The 13609-nt window shown below is 45.9% G+C and overlaps 2 protein-coding genes across 6 annotated transcripts in view; both read left to right on the forward strand.

Moving 5' to 3' along the window:
- The first annotated feature begins 224 nt into the window (after nt 1-224).
- On the forward strand, nt 225-10689 carry GGCT (gamma-glutamylcyclotransferase). The gene is made up of 4 exons (XM_065051653.1): nt 225-447; nt 3685-3830; nt 6859-6994; nt 9276-10689. Exons 1-4 carry the CDS (start codon nt 313-315, stop codon nt 9423-9425), a joined length of 567 nt encoding a protein of 188 aa, XP_064907725.1. The 5' UTR covers nt 225-312; the 3' UTR covers nt 9426-10689.
- A 414-nt stretch (nt 10690-11103) lies between these two features.
- The window catches only part of NOD1 (nucleotide binding oligomerization domain containing 1), a 31405-nt gene continuing 28899 nt past the window's right edge, over nt 11104-13609 (forward strand). For 3 of the 5 annotated variants that reach the window (XR_010470145.1, XR_010470146.1, XM_065051647.1), the window contains exon 1: nt 11176-11307. Coding sequence is in view for 1 of the 5 variants with exons in the window: in XM_065051650.1 (XP_064907722.1) it covers nt 11119-11307 (189 nt within the window). In the remaining 4 variants the exon portion in view is untranslated. The other 2 variants (XM_065051650.1, XM_065051649.1) reach the window with 2 other exon arrangements.

Genomic DNA, 13609 nt, shown 5'->3' on the forward strand with positions numbered 1-13609 from the left:
TTATTTATAATGGTTACAATATTATTAATTTAGCGGGGGGTCTCTGACTCTCCCCGCGCTGGCGGAAAGGGCGTCCGGCTCCCGCTCCCGGCCATGACGAACGCACCTTGCTTATGTCACGACCCCGCGTGACGTAATGCCGACAGCATTCCCACCGCTGCTACGTCACAGCGCGGGGAGATGTGAGCGCTCACGGAGCGGCGGAAGTAGCGCTCAAGCGACTCGCCAATGGCGAGCGGCTCCGCTCGGAGGCGCCGCCCAGGCGGCCGCCGAGCGGGAGGGGGATGTTAAAGGGGCGGTGCAGCGGGGCTGATGGAGTCCGGTGGCGGGACGGAAACGCGGGATGGCGGCTGTTTCCTGTACTACGCGTACGGCAGCAACCTGCTGCGGGAGCGGCTGCTGCTGAGCAGCCCTTCGGCGGCGCTCTGCGCCGTGGCGCGCCTGCAGGTGCGTGCGGGGGAGCCCGGGGCGGCGGTGCCGCGGGTGGGAGGAGGCAGCCCGTGGGAGTCCGCTTGCCCAGGTGGGGTCGTGTGTGGGCCTGGCTCTGCTGCCCCAACCCCGCTGGCCTGTCCTTCCTACCGGTGGCGGGGCGGCAGGGGCACGGTTCGGGCGGGGGGGGGTCCCCGTCATCCTTGGTGCCGCGGCGTGGGGACAGTCGGGGCCTGCTGTCTGGGCCGCCCTTTGCCAAAAAAAACCCCAAACAAGTTATAATAGTCCCACCTCTGTGGGGTTTATCTTACTGGGTTTAACCAAGTTTGTAAGGCTGCCAATTGAGATGTGTGAAGGGTTGCGAACCTGAAAGTGTAAGTAGCAGGTGCTTAGTTGGGTTTATGGGGCAGGTTTCTGGCAGTCTTGAAAGGATGATGCTTCATTAAAAAAAAAAACCTAAATTCCTGCTTGCCCTTTGTGACAGTGGTTACAAGTGAGAAGCCCTCCCCACACCGTGTGCCAGGTGGGACGGAAGCTTTCACCCCGTGCTGCACAGCTGCAGCGGACACCTTGCTGCGCCCAGCAGTTCTGCCACACCTGGGGTTCTTAAATATTTGTATATCAACTTGGCTTTGATGTAGACTTGGAAATATGAGCTCATGGTCATCAAGCTGTTGACATCTGTGCAACTGGAAGGATCCTTGGAGGAGCAGAACATTGATTGATACCACTTAAGGATGACTTGAAGGTTCTCTTGGGGTAACTGGAAGGAGACGACCTACATTAGAGTGTGTGAGGGTGTTCCAAAACCTTGTAATTAATAAAATCCCTGCAGTCAGGTGGTTGGCGTCTCTTGGGTTCCAGCAACCTGGCAACTGAGGCCTGCTCACGTAAAGTGTGAGGCAATTACAGATGCCACTGAGGAGCTGGATGTGCTGAGAGCCCAGCACCTTGCAGGATCAGACCTCAGAGGTGAGAAGGGCAGTAGTATTGCATACATACCTATGAATAAAAGAAAGCCTTCTGCATCAGCCCCCCCTTTTGGGTTTCAGGTAGATTTTTCAGGTTAGGCAGTAAGTGTTTTTGGCCGCGCTGCAGGTTGGCTGTTGAGGAGCTGTCAGTCAGGTGCCAGCCGGCCTTTGACCGACTGCTGTGCTCCCTTGCTTCAAGCTGGGAGATCACTGATCCTTGGGAGGAATGAAGCACACTGAGGTTGGAGCTGATTTCTGGTGATTGCTCTATGGTAGTACCACGTGTGCTTAAAAAAAAAAAAAAAGGAAAAAAGGCTATAAACAGAGTACTTTAAATGCTAAATGAGAATATTAAATCCTCTCTTTTTATTTTTTAAAGCTCTGTTGATCTTCAATCAAAAGCTGTAAGAAATGGGATGTGTAACAATCACAGAAAGGGTATTACGGTGCTACTTAGAAGAAGGGCCAAAGACCACACTCTTGATCTAAGACTGTATCTAGCATGCTGGCTGCAGTTGCCCGCATGGCCTAACAGGGTTCCTGCTTCCAGAGCTGGAGCTAACCGTGCTGTTTCTGTGCAGTCTCTGTTGCTGTTTTGTTTTGGTTTCTTTTTTAATACTAGGTTGATGTGAACACACTTGGCTCCACAGGATTATTTCCTTGGAGGTGCCCTGCAAGCTCACATCCACATCTGTAGCTTCAGTCTGTGACTCAACTGGACTGTTTACTTGTCTGCAACATGCTTAGGCTTGACTGTCTGCAGGGTCTAGTCCACAGTTCTCCTCATGCAGTAATCCAGTGACCTGAACATTGCAAAGCTGTTGTGCAGCAGGTTGTGGAATGGTTGATGACTAGTATGTCTAAGTAAACTTTTTTTTCTAATGAAATTAGTTTAATGAGGGATATTTTATGGGGAAGGAAGGTGATTCTATTGATGGAGTAAACAGTATGGCTTTGCCAGTGCTGTTTTTCTGTCTGTAAGCTTCCAACCACTCACCTTTAGCAGCCTGTTCCCCATATCTGGACAAATTACAAGAAGGTAACGTGTCTCAGAAAGTGAGTATTAATATGTACACACATATATTTCAAATCAAAATTACGGCTTGAAGAGGGTGATTATGAGAAATAAGTAAAGCTGTGGGGTTGTATAGGTTTGGGTTTTATTTTTCTTGTAGTTTTTAATTCTTTTTGCCTTTTCCAGGTTTTGTTCTTGTGGTTAAGCAGGTAGCCTTCCTTAAAGCTGTTTGTTTTGTTTTGTTTTTCCCTTCTCTACTGCAAGGCAAGGATCCACAAATTGGCTAACAAGTTAGAGTGGAAACTGAGTGTATCGAGTCAGATGGGAAATCACACTGGAAGAGTGCAAGAACCTGTTGTTCTCTTTTGCTTATATAGTAGTATTTGACATTACTTTAGAAATCAAATATCTCTTTTTCTTGTAAATGATGTTTTACCTTGAAAACACCTGAGTAAGCTCACTCAAGGAGGCATACGCCTTGGCTTAAAAAAGTACCCAAGAATGTGCCAGTTGAGTGATGAGATGGCACAAAACACTGGAAAATACAGAGGATGTTACTTTATAATTGGGCAGTTGTATTAGCACATGCGGACAAGACCCAATGCTCACTATCTTATAGGCTTCTTTGCGGCTAACTATTTTCCTGGATTCTGCATGGTAGCATTTGAGTCTTATAACAGCACTAAAAGCTGCAAAGGAACGGGCACCAGGCAGGCTTGTCTTTTGAGGAACAAGAAGAAGGCAGTAATCAGGTCCCTCCTTCACAGTACACCTCAGCCAAGGGCCCTTCAGCCTGTCTAATGGCAAGCCCATCAGTGATTCCATCACTGCCAACTTGGACAAAAGTCAAGCTGACTTATCTTCAGCACTGCTGTATTTACTGCAGAACTGGGTATGTGTGTTACTCTTGAGAAAGGGCTACCTCTGCTTTCTTATCCCTAGAAATTATCAGCTAATGTTTAGGCCAGACTACTAAGGGGTTTGTATGTTGATCCAGGTCTCTGCAAACCAAGACTTTTGTCAGTCGTGCTTTCTGTCAGACTTCCCTTCCCTTTGTCCCAGGGCTGTCATTTCTCATGGTGAGGTGGAAGAGGCTGACTTCAGCCCCATCTGAGGTGGGACCTGGATCAGTTCCTGCCTGTCCATTCCTTCTGTGGGCCCAGCTGACTACTTGCAGCCTCTCCTTTAGCTGCCCTTTCCATGTAAAGAATAGCCAACGGCCCTTGATCTGAAGTGAAAACTGATTCTCTGCCTTGGTTTCATTTGCAGGATTTTAAGCTCGAGTTTGGCCATCATCAAGGCAGGACAAGTTCTGTCTGGCATGGAGGTACAGCTACCATTGTTCAGAGCCCTGGAGATGAAGTATGGGGAATAGTGTGGAAAATGAACACTAGCAATTTAAGTTCACTGGATAAGTAGGTGACTTAACTTTTGCTGTCTTCTACTATATTAGGGAACAATTGAAAAGTAGCAGTTACCTTTTGGTAAAGAGCTGTGTGGAAGCTTTGGCATTGAAATCAAGATGCTTTGAATTTTAATATGTGCATTTCACTTCACAGTACATGTATTGACTTCTAACACATTTGTGATTAAAATGGCTTTGTTTCCAAGCTATTTGTCCTGTGACACTTTTCCTGTTGCTTTAGGGAGAGTTTCCCTTGAGACTGACATCAGTTTGTCTTTATACATCTGTAAACTCCAGTTGTAGTGGAAAAGGAAGGGATTGAGGACAAGACTTTGCAGAAGAGAAGGAGGTCTTTAATATAGGCAAAGGGACCTTTTGAAGAGGTTGTTTTGCATGTCTTCTCTTCCGAGGATTCAAACTTCTGTGAACTTAAGGTAGATCCAAGCAGGGAGCTGGGGTGCTTGGTTTTTTGTTTTGGGTATTTTTTTTCCTCTCTGAATGGGAGAGGCCGTCTGCACCACCACAATGCATGATGGAAAATGTTCTGCCTGTGCCCGATAATTAAGACAGGTTTTAGGCAACCTGAGCAAGTTGTTCCCAGGCTGAAGTCTGGAGGACCAGCTGGGTAAATAAATCAAGGAGTAGCAGAACTTCTTGCATGGTCTAAGGCAGGATTTAGAACTTATTTTCCAAGATTTTGGCTGGTGTCAGGTTTAGTGCAGCTTCTGGGATGTGCCTGCACAACTTGGTGCTTCTGGTACACAAGGATCCTTTGTTCAGGGCAGTTCATCACTGTCAATTAATTCCAGTAGGAATCTGGGCTACTGAGGCTAAGGAAGCAGGGCATATTAAGCCCATTGAAAGCATTACATTAGTACACTTCTTCTGCCTCTGGTACTGTTGCGATCTTGGTTATGGCTGCACTGTGCTGTGTAGACATGTCCTTATAACCTTGGCCATGAAACTTGAAGTTACAACTTGCTTTTCATTGCCTACAGTGAACCTGAAACACAACAGAAACTGTTGCCCAAGTTCTTTTAGCACATCGTGGGAATGGGCACGCTCAGCACTCTCAGGTCCTGGTTGGGAATGTTAGTCCCAGCAGGAGGGCATCTAGCTGGTATGCTTCTGGTTGGGGAGAGCTTCACATGTCCCTGCTTTACCTCCTCTGTTGCTTATACTAGGACTTACCTCTTGGTCCCTTTTCTGCTGACCTTTACTGAAATCTCCTGATTTGCCATTCTTTCCTAAAGTGTAAACCTCAGAAGTATAAAAATCCTATCTGGTAGCTTTCATAGTAACACTTCATGTCCCCTCTATGGGGACAGCATTTTGTATATTGTCTTCTAAAAGTGTTGTTTATGTACTATAGAATTGTGGATCCCTGGCATTTGTTTGATAGGGGATAAACTTTAGTGCTGGCTGAGATGCTAGGGCCTTAAGTGCTGTACCATCACCAAAACCAGCAGGACAGTCACTAGCATTAAAGATTGCTTTTTTTTCCCAGCTGCCTCATTGATACCATGAAGGTGGACTGGAAATGGAAGGAAACAGGATGTGTTTTTGGCTTTTATAATGATAGTCGATAGTTTTCTCCTAAGGATTGCTCCTAACCAACTCAAAAGAGCTTGCATGTGTTCCTGCTAAAGAGCTTGGGATTCTTTAGCTGTGCAGAAGCACATATATTTGTAAATTCTCAACCAAGTTATTTCCTGGAATTTCCAGGTATCATTAAAAAAAAAAAAAAAAATAAATTACTACTTGCCCTTCCCCGCTGCCTTTTTTTCTCCCAATCTGGATAAAGAAGTCTGTGCTTTCTTATCCAGAAGCAGAGAAAGGAATGTGTAATTGATGCTGCATGTAATTAGTTGAAATACAAATAAAACAACATAATTATAGAAAACAAATATGGGAGGGGAATCTTTTGCTTAGATGGCTGTTCTTTTTGGGTTCAAATGCATTTTTGGTGCTGTCTCATAGATTATTGGGTTTTTTTTGTCCTCTGTACTTCACAAATCTCTATGTTACAGATTAAATCATGACTTTTCCTCATATATCCTAGCAATGGATGTTACTTAACTGGAACACTTTTCTTGCTCTTACACACCTGTGTGCCTTATTTTGCAGTTTGTTGGCCTTGAATCTGCAGTTAGCCTGCAGTCTATATTTGCACTTAACCTAGTTACTCATCTAATGTGGCCTGTGTTTTGTACATTAAATAGCTTGAAATGGTAGTAAGTCTTTGAAGGAAAGTTGTCAAAATTATGTCCTGACAAGCAGCATTTAAACCCACATGGTGACTTGTGTCTAAAGTTAATTGTGCTATAAAGTCTGTCTTGTGTTGCTTAAGCTTGTCGTTTACTTCTTACTATTTCCTCAGACTGTAATTGGTGGCTAAATGCTAATGGTCAAAGACAATAAGTAGCCTTGGTTTTGAGTTTGGTTTTGTTTTCCTAAGACAGCATGATTGTGCTAATTAAAAAAAAAAAAAAAAAAAAAAAGGTTTTGCCCTGATCTGGCTTATTGTTGCTGTCTTACGCAAATGAAAGGGTGTCTTGGATTATTCATTGGAATGTACACTGGAAGAGTTGTGTGAGTTTCCCCTTATTCAAATGTAACACAATGGGTGAGATAAAACTTTGCAATTGTTCATTATCTGAGAGGAAGGTAATGAATATGTGCCTGGTTCATTAACTCTGATAATCTTGGTTATGTTTCTCTTGCAGATTACCAGACTTGCACAGTAATTAATTCACAAGGAGTATTCTCTAACTTTGCAAGTTAACCACTAGTCACCTATCTTACAGACCTGAAATGATAGAAGTGAATGCTGCTGCTTCTTTAGAAACTTTTTGATATGAAACAAGCTTGCACAAAAAGGGCAGGAATATGTTTTGCTTTATTTTCTTTGACTGTTAACAGCATAGACCAGTGTCCTGTCTTGAATTCTGTTATAATAAATGCATATGTGTAATTGCACAGTTTGTTTGAAAGATGCATGAGTTATGTGGCATGAAAGAAATATATGCCCTTTACAGGCAAGAGGGAGTTGAAGGTGGCATTTATGTCCCAATAGAAGTTAATGTCCACACTGACGCAGGAAAGGTACTGACCTGTCGAAGCTACCAGATGAAGGACTATGTCTGTGGTCCCCCTTCTCCTCAGTATAAAAAGGTAGGTGTTGCATCACTGTAATTTTTTATATATTTATATATTTTTATATATTTATAGCAGAAATATATAATGCAGTAGTTCTGTTATATTTTAAACGTACATTATTTACAGTGGATGGAAGGCATGAGAAACTCTAATGTAAAGGTATAACTTAACCCTTGTGCAATGTAATAGTGTTATGCCCACATAAGATTGCTAGCTCTTAAAGGCCTACTAGATCAGTTTCATTTTTTGGCTTAGTTATGCCTTACATGAAGCCTCCGTTTAACTTGTGAATTAGTTATGATGGATGCAAGGATTTCTGAAGGATGTTCATTACATAGATGCAGCAGTTCTCTGTTTGAAAAAGTAATGTACTCCACTAAAAGGACAGAGGAAAGCTCCTGGGGGGAGAATACAGCACCCGGCTTGTAGTCTCAAGGGCACAGATTATCCCTATTGTCTAATGAAGTATCTTACCATCATTTAATACAAGAGTCCAACTGCCTTCTTTTATCAGGAAGAGGAGGGGCAGGTGCTGATCCCTTCTCTCTGGTGACCAATGACAGAACCTGAGGGAATGGCAGGAAGATGTGCCAGGGGAGGTTTAAGTTGGACATGAGGAAAAGGTTCTTCCCCCAGAGGGTGGTGGAGCACTGGAACAGGCTCCCCAGGGAGGTGTCACGGCCCCAAGCCTGACAGTGTTCAAGAGGAGACTGGACAATGCCCTCAGACACATGGTGTGAACTGTGGGGTTGTCATATGCGGGGACAGGAGTTGGACTCAATGATCCTTGTGGGTCCCTTCCAACTCAGGATGTTCTATGATCAGATGCATGGTCAGTGCATCACAGGACTTATTGCAGAGTGCTGCAGGGTTCCCACTTGAAGGCTGGCGAGGCAGAAGTGTTTCAACACCCTTCTGCAGCATGCTGACTCTGTAGAGACACATGATCCAGTCACGCAGCAGGCCTGACCTGCTTAGCTTGTGAGATCCGATGCAGGTCCCAGCCTCAGGCAGCATGACTGCGTGTCTGGAATTGTGCAGCTATTAGCAATTCCAGATAGACATCACTGGAACATGTTGACTTTTTCAGCCAAAAGCAAATGGGCTTGATCTTGTTAAATCCCAAGTGCACCACCTTCTCTTACCTGAGGAACTCACTCTGACTCAGCTTCCAGGGGGACAGCTAAGGCCAGCTGCTGCAGGACTTCTGAAAACAAAGCTTGCTTAGAAGGCAGGCTCTGCTGCTTCACAAACCTCCTCCCTGCCAAGCCGCATCCTGTCAGGACAGATCTTTCGTGGCTTTTCAGGGAGTTAATACATAGTCTGCTGCTGTGTGTCAGCTCTCACTACTGTGCTGTAATGGCAGACCTCTGATATTGGCAACTTTATCTAGCTGGACGTTCCCTCCTGCTGTTGTCAGGGTCAGTTTTCAGTTCTCTTCTTCACCCCTGCCCCCAGCTTTTATTTCTTCAAGTTAACCAGGCAGGAGGGGTGAAAATTTAGTACAGGTGACTGCATTGGCATACAGTGATCTACATCCATCTACTTTTGTGTACTTTTTGTGGCAAAGTTCATCCTTTCTAGACACTTCATCCTTGAATTTCCTGGCTGTTGAATGCATAAAAGAATATTTACAATAGCATCAGCTTTTAAAATCTATGTATTTATCTATTAATTTTGATATGGGAGCTTGCTGGTGTCTCCTTTCCCCTCAATGGCACTTCTTTTTTTTCTTGCACCAATACTTAAGTTTATTTTGTATGTATAAGGAAAGCTGCAGTAACAAACTGTAAGGAATCTCTGCATTTTCACTAAGCTAAGTATCTGTTACTGTTATTCCTATAACCTGTCTAGGTACTCACCGTTGTGCTTTGGATTTGAACAGCTTAGTTTTTAAAATAACTTCAATAATATATGCTGCTTCTCACTCAGATGTGATACTAAGGCTGGCTGAAGGCATAAAAAGTTTTCATCCTTGCTGGAAGAAATAATGGAATAACTGAACAACAGCGTAATGGTACAGTCTTGTGCACATTAGTAACATGTCAGGATCTTAGGGGTATGCCTTGGTAGTTACAAGCCTTTCCAGAGGAATTTTGTTGACACCATTAAGGTCTTCAGTGGTCTTTCAGAAGCTTTTTGCTGTCTTTAGGTACCAATAGCATTATTTGGGATGAATGCTTTTGTTACCTTAAGTGGTTCTTTCTGTACGTGTAAATGTTTGGAGGGGTCTGTCCTTCCTAATACTATTATTGAAGACTTTTTGTTTTTTTGTTTTTTCCCCTTTTGATTATAGGTTATCTGCATGGGTGCAAAACAGAATGGCTTGCCAGCTGACTATCAGAAGAACTTAGAAGCTATTGAAACGAATAACTATGCAGGGCTGGTACCAATCATGGAAGAGATTGAAGCTGCTATTAAAGCAAAGAAAATAAAGTCTGCATAGAATACCTCTGCACTTGCTTGGCCATTCACCTTGATTTAGATACCTCTCCTCACTGTGCTGATCAGCAGTTTCTTTATTTATCAAGAGAAGATGAGTTTGCTGTGCATCTACAGTAAATCATTAGACACAATTTGCACTCTGAAGGCACACTGACATTGGTAATTTCTTTGCTTTGTATGTATAGCTTGAGTACCTGCTGAAGTTTCTGCAGATTTAGAAATTATCTTTCTGTAATTGTCATGCAGTGCTGCATGAAAATCTGTGCTTCATGTCCTGTTTACTGACCTTTTTAAAAGGCCATCTTAATGAGTATTGGCCTCCATAGGAATAAGGGCCGCAGGATCAGGCCCTTTGTTCTTAAATGTTGTATACGCAATTGTCAAGAATTTCAAAGATTTGTTAGATGCAAAGTAGACTCAAAACTCTAAACCAAAACTAAACTTTTTCCCTCTGCTGCTTCTCTTAATGGTTTGAAGCCCAACCTATCTGAAGCTATGGTGTTCTTGTTTCTGTATATATAGTTACCAAAGAAAGATAAATATTTTTTTTAACTATCTCCATGTTATTAAGTATTAGTCCAAAAGGCAACCCAGGCATGAAGACAACATTCAGGAAAGGATCTCATTCAGAGCATAATGGACGACTCCTATCTATGTCTAGTAATCGTCATAAGTGATCTGGTTAGGTACAACCAACAGGTTTTAAAGAATTCATTTTAGCTGGATAATCCCAAGGTTTTTTTAAATGACCTTTTTGATCATCTTCGGTCTTGTGTCCAGTGAAATCAGGAAGTCTCCTGTGAGTCCTAGTGCGTTTGTTTCATGGTTTTGTTTGTCAAACTCCAGATGGACATACTTGGCCTCTCTTTTTCCACAGCTTTAACATCTCCTGCAAAACTGGAAGCTCTTGTAAGGTTTAGAGTACTTATCTTCATGGTACTTGGCAACCCCTGTAGTTAGTCTGTGGGGGACAAGGAAAAACTTACAATCTGGAATATCTCAAATCACTGAATTTTGTCTTCTGTACAGTGGGGTGTAAGATACAATCAGTGTCACTGAGTGACTACTTAGATAAATGATGACAAAGTAACAGACTTATGCCTTCTCTGCACAAAATTTTTCTGTAAACTGCTCTTGTGCCTGTAGAGGTGCTGTCCTGATGTCTTATGCTGATTTCTAGAGCTGGACATGGTGACCACAGTAAAACATGGTACTTTCTGTATTAGCACTGTCTAGTCTGGTTGAATAAAACTGCAATTACCAAACATCTCCCTGTTCTGTTCAAGGCATGCTTCAAGAATATCTGTGGTGCTTATGTCAGCAAGAGCTGGTGATGTGGGAACGTTAACTGAAACTTCCATGGGCTATTTGCATTTTTAATGGTATACTTTCAGTACGGAGGGCAAAGCTTGATGCATGAACACACTCCTCAAGATCAGCACCACTTCTTTTGCTTTACCCTTTTGGACTTTTAAGGGGGGTTATTTTACTCGTGTGAGAAGAAAAAAATAATATTCTGATGGAATTTCTGCCCCTTGGGGAGAATTGCTAGAGGGTACTTGATGCCTCCTGTTGAGGAGAATGGTGGAAGCTCCTGAGGGCCGAGGGAAGGCCTCCTGCCCCAAGGTGGGACCCCCGGCAGCTCTCTCGGGGAAGGAAGCCTTCTGCCATTCCGGTGTGGGCAGCGAAAGGCGATGTTCGTGAGGCAGAAGAGCCCTTCCGCCATGCCTGCGTGGGGAGGAGCCGGGGGCGGGAGCGACCGTGTGTGGGGCGGGAGGAACCCAGCGTGGGGCGGGAGCTCCTTCCCGGCGGGCCAGAGGGAAGCAGCCGTGGGCCGGCCGCCGCCCCGCTCCTCCCCTCGCCCCCTTCCCTTGGCCGCTGCGGTGAGTGCGGGGGAAGGGCCAGGGGCGGAGGAGGGTCGCTGGGCCGCCGCCCGCTTCGTCCGCCGCTCGGCGCCGGCTGTGAGGGGGGAGCGGCCGCCATGTCGTGAGGGGCGGGTGGCGGGACGGGGCGTTCGGTGTAGACGGGAGGGGACCGTGAGGTTGTCGGCTGCCCAACCCCGGGAGAGTGCCGGAGGGTGTAAATCAAAGTATTCTGCATTTTGTAAACCAAAGTTTCTCTGTTACCGCGTGAAAGGCTACGAGGTGGAAAGGGAAAGAGCTTCGCCCCGGCGTTTCTCGCTGGCGTCCGTCTCTTGGCGAACTTCTCGCGCTCCTGAATTGAAAATTTTAGGACTTTTTTTTTCGTGTTTCTTAAGCAGGGACGCCCCCCGCCCCCCCAGCCTCCGGGGAGGAGGTTGCCGAGTGGTGGGGGGCGAGGAGAGGGGCAGGCAGCGCTGCCCCCGCAGCGACCCGGCAAGGCACACAGCGCCTTCCCGCAAATACACAGGAATAAATACTATTTTATAGCTGCTGGCCGGTGATTTAATTCTCCTGAAGGCCGTTGGGGAAGGGTAGTGAGGACCCGGGGAGGTGGGACGGAGCGCCCCGCAGCCGGGCGGGAAGCGCTGTCTGGAAGCGTTGCTCGCCTGCCGTGGAGCCTGCCTCGCCCTTCCCGCCAGCGACGGATAAAACAGTAAAAAAAAAAAAAAAAAAAAAAAGCCATTAATTTGCCCTAAACCTGACTGAAGATCCGTATCCGTGTGCTGGCTCATCGTGGGAGTTGTTTCGGCCCGGGTGCTTTGCTCATTTAATAGGAAAGAGGCTGGGAAAGCGGGAGGTGGGGGCGGTTTGGACAGGTTGGTGGCCTATGGCTGTGTGGAGGTTATGGCGGGGCAGGAGGATGGTCTTAATTCCCACCCCCCTGTGCTGCTGGCACCTGCGGTTAATTCAGCCGCACCTTGGAACTTAGGCTGTCCCTGCTTGGGACCCCGTGTTGCTGGGTGGGTGAATGTGCAGGCACAATCGGGTGGTAGTGTTGGGCAGGTGGAGTGTCTGTGGCTTAGTAGGTTTGCTGTTAATGACCAGGACAAAGCTTGGGTGATAGAATGAGGAGAGCTGTGAACATGTGATTCTGTCAATCGCAACTTTAATTGTAGAATTCACTTTAGGCTGAATGTGAAAACAGTAAATAATAGCAGAAAACAGGATGTAGATGTTGTGTACTTAGACTTCAGTAAAGCCTTTGACACCGTATCTCACAGCATTCTCCTGGAGAAGCTGTCAGCTCGTGGCCTGGATGTTTGTACTCTTATCTGGATAAAGAACTGCCTGGATATCTGGGCCCAAAGAGTTGTGGTGACTGGAGCCAAATCCAGTTGGCAGCCGGTCACAAGTGGTGTTCCCCAGGGCTCAGTATTGGGGCCAGTTCTGTTTGATCTCTTTATCACTGATGTGGACAAGGGGACCAAGTGCACCCTCAGTAAGTTTGCAGATGACACCAAGCTGGGTGGGAGTGTTGACCTGCTGGAGGGTAGGAAGGCCATACAGGGGAATCTGGACCAGCTGGATCATTGGGCTGAGGCCATCTGTATGAGGTTTAACAAGTGCCAAATGCCGGGCCCTGCGCTGAGGTCACAACCATCCCAGGCTGTGCTACAGGCTTGGGGAAGAGTGGCTAGAAAGCTGCCTGGCAGAGAGGGATCTGGGGGTGTTGATTGACAGCCAGCTGAACATGAGTCAGTAGTGTGTCCAGGTGGCCAAAAAGGCCAAGAACATCCTGGCTTGTATGAGGAGTAGTGTGGCCAGCAGGACTAGAGAAGTGATTGTGCCGCTGTACTCGGTGCTGGTGAGGCCTCATCTCAAATCCTGTGTTCGGTTTTGGGCCCCTCACCATAAGAAGGGCATTGAAATACTAGAGAGAGTGCAGAGGAGAGTGATGAAGCTGATGGACTGGAGCACAAGTCTGATGAGGAGCAGCTGAGGGAGCTGGGGCTGTTTAGCCTGGAGAAAAGGAGGCTGAGGGGGAGACCTTATTGCTGTCTACAAATACCTGAAAGGAGGTTGTAGCATGGAGGGTGTTGGTCTCTTCTCCTTAGCGGCAAGTGAGAGGACAAGAGGAAATGGCCTCAAATTGTGCCAGGAGAGGTTTAGATTGGATATTAGGAAAAAATTCTTCATGGCAAGGGTTGTCAGGCATTGGAACAGGCTGCCCAGGGAAGTGGTGGAGTCACCATCCCTGGAGGTGTTTAAAAGACGCGTAGACGAGGTTCTTAGGGACACGGTTTAGCACTAGAGTTATGGTTAT

The sequence above is a fragment of the Columba livia genome, chromosome 2 (assembly GCF_036013475.1).
Source record: "Columba livia isolate bColLiv1 breed racing homer chromosome 2, bColLiv1.pat.W.v2, whole genome shotgun sequence".
NCBI classification, from domain to species: Eukaryota; Metazoa; Chordata; class Aves; order Columbiformes; family Columbidae; genus Columba; species Columba livia.

Bases quoted from the DNA above. Each gene is read 5' to 3' on its own strand.
- GGCT (XM_065051653.1), top strand. From the start codon at position 313: ATGGAGTCCGGTGGCGGGACGGAAACGCGGGATGGCGGCTGTTTCCTG. The intron at 448-3,684 runs GTGCGTGCGGGG...TTTCATTTGCAG, and splicing joins GCGCCGTGGCGCGCCTGCAG to GATTTTAAGCTCGAGTTTGG. The intron at 6,995-9,275 runs GTAGGTGTTGCA...TTTTGATTATAG, and splicing joins CTTCTCCTCAGTATAAAAAG to GTTATCTGCATGGGTGCAAA.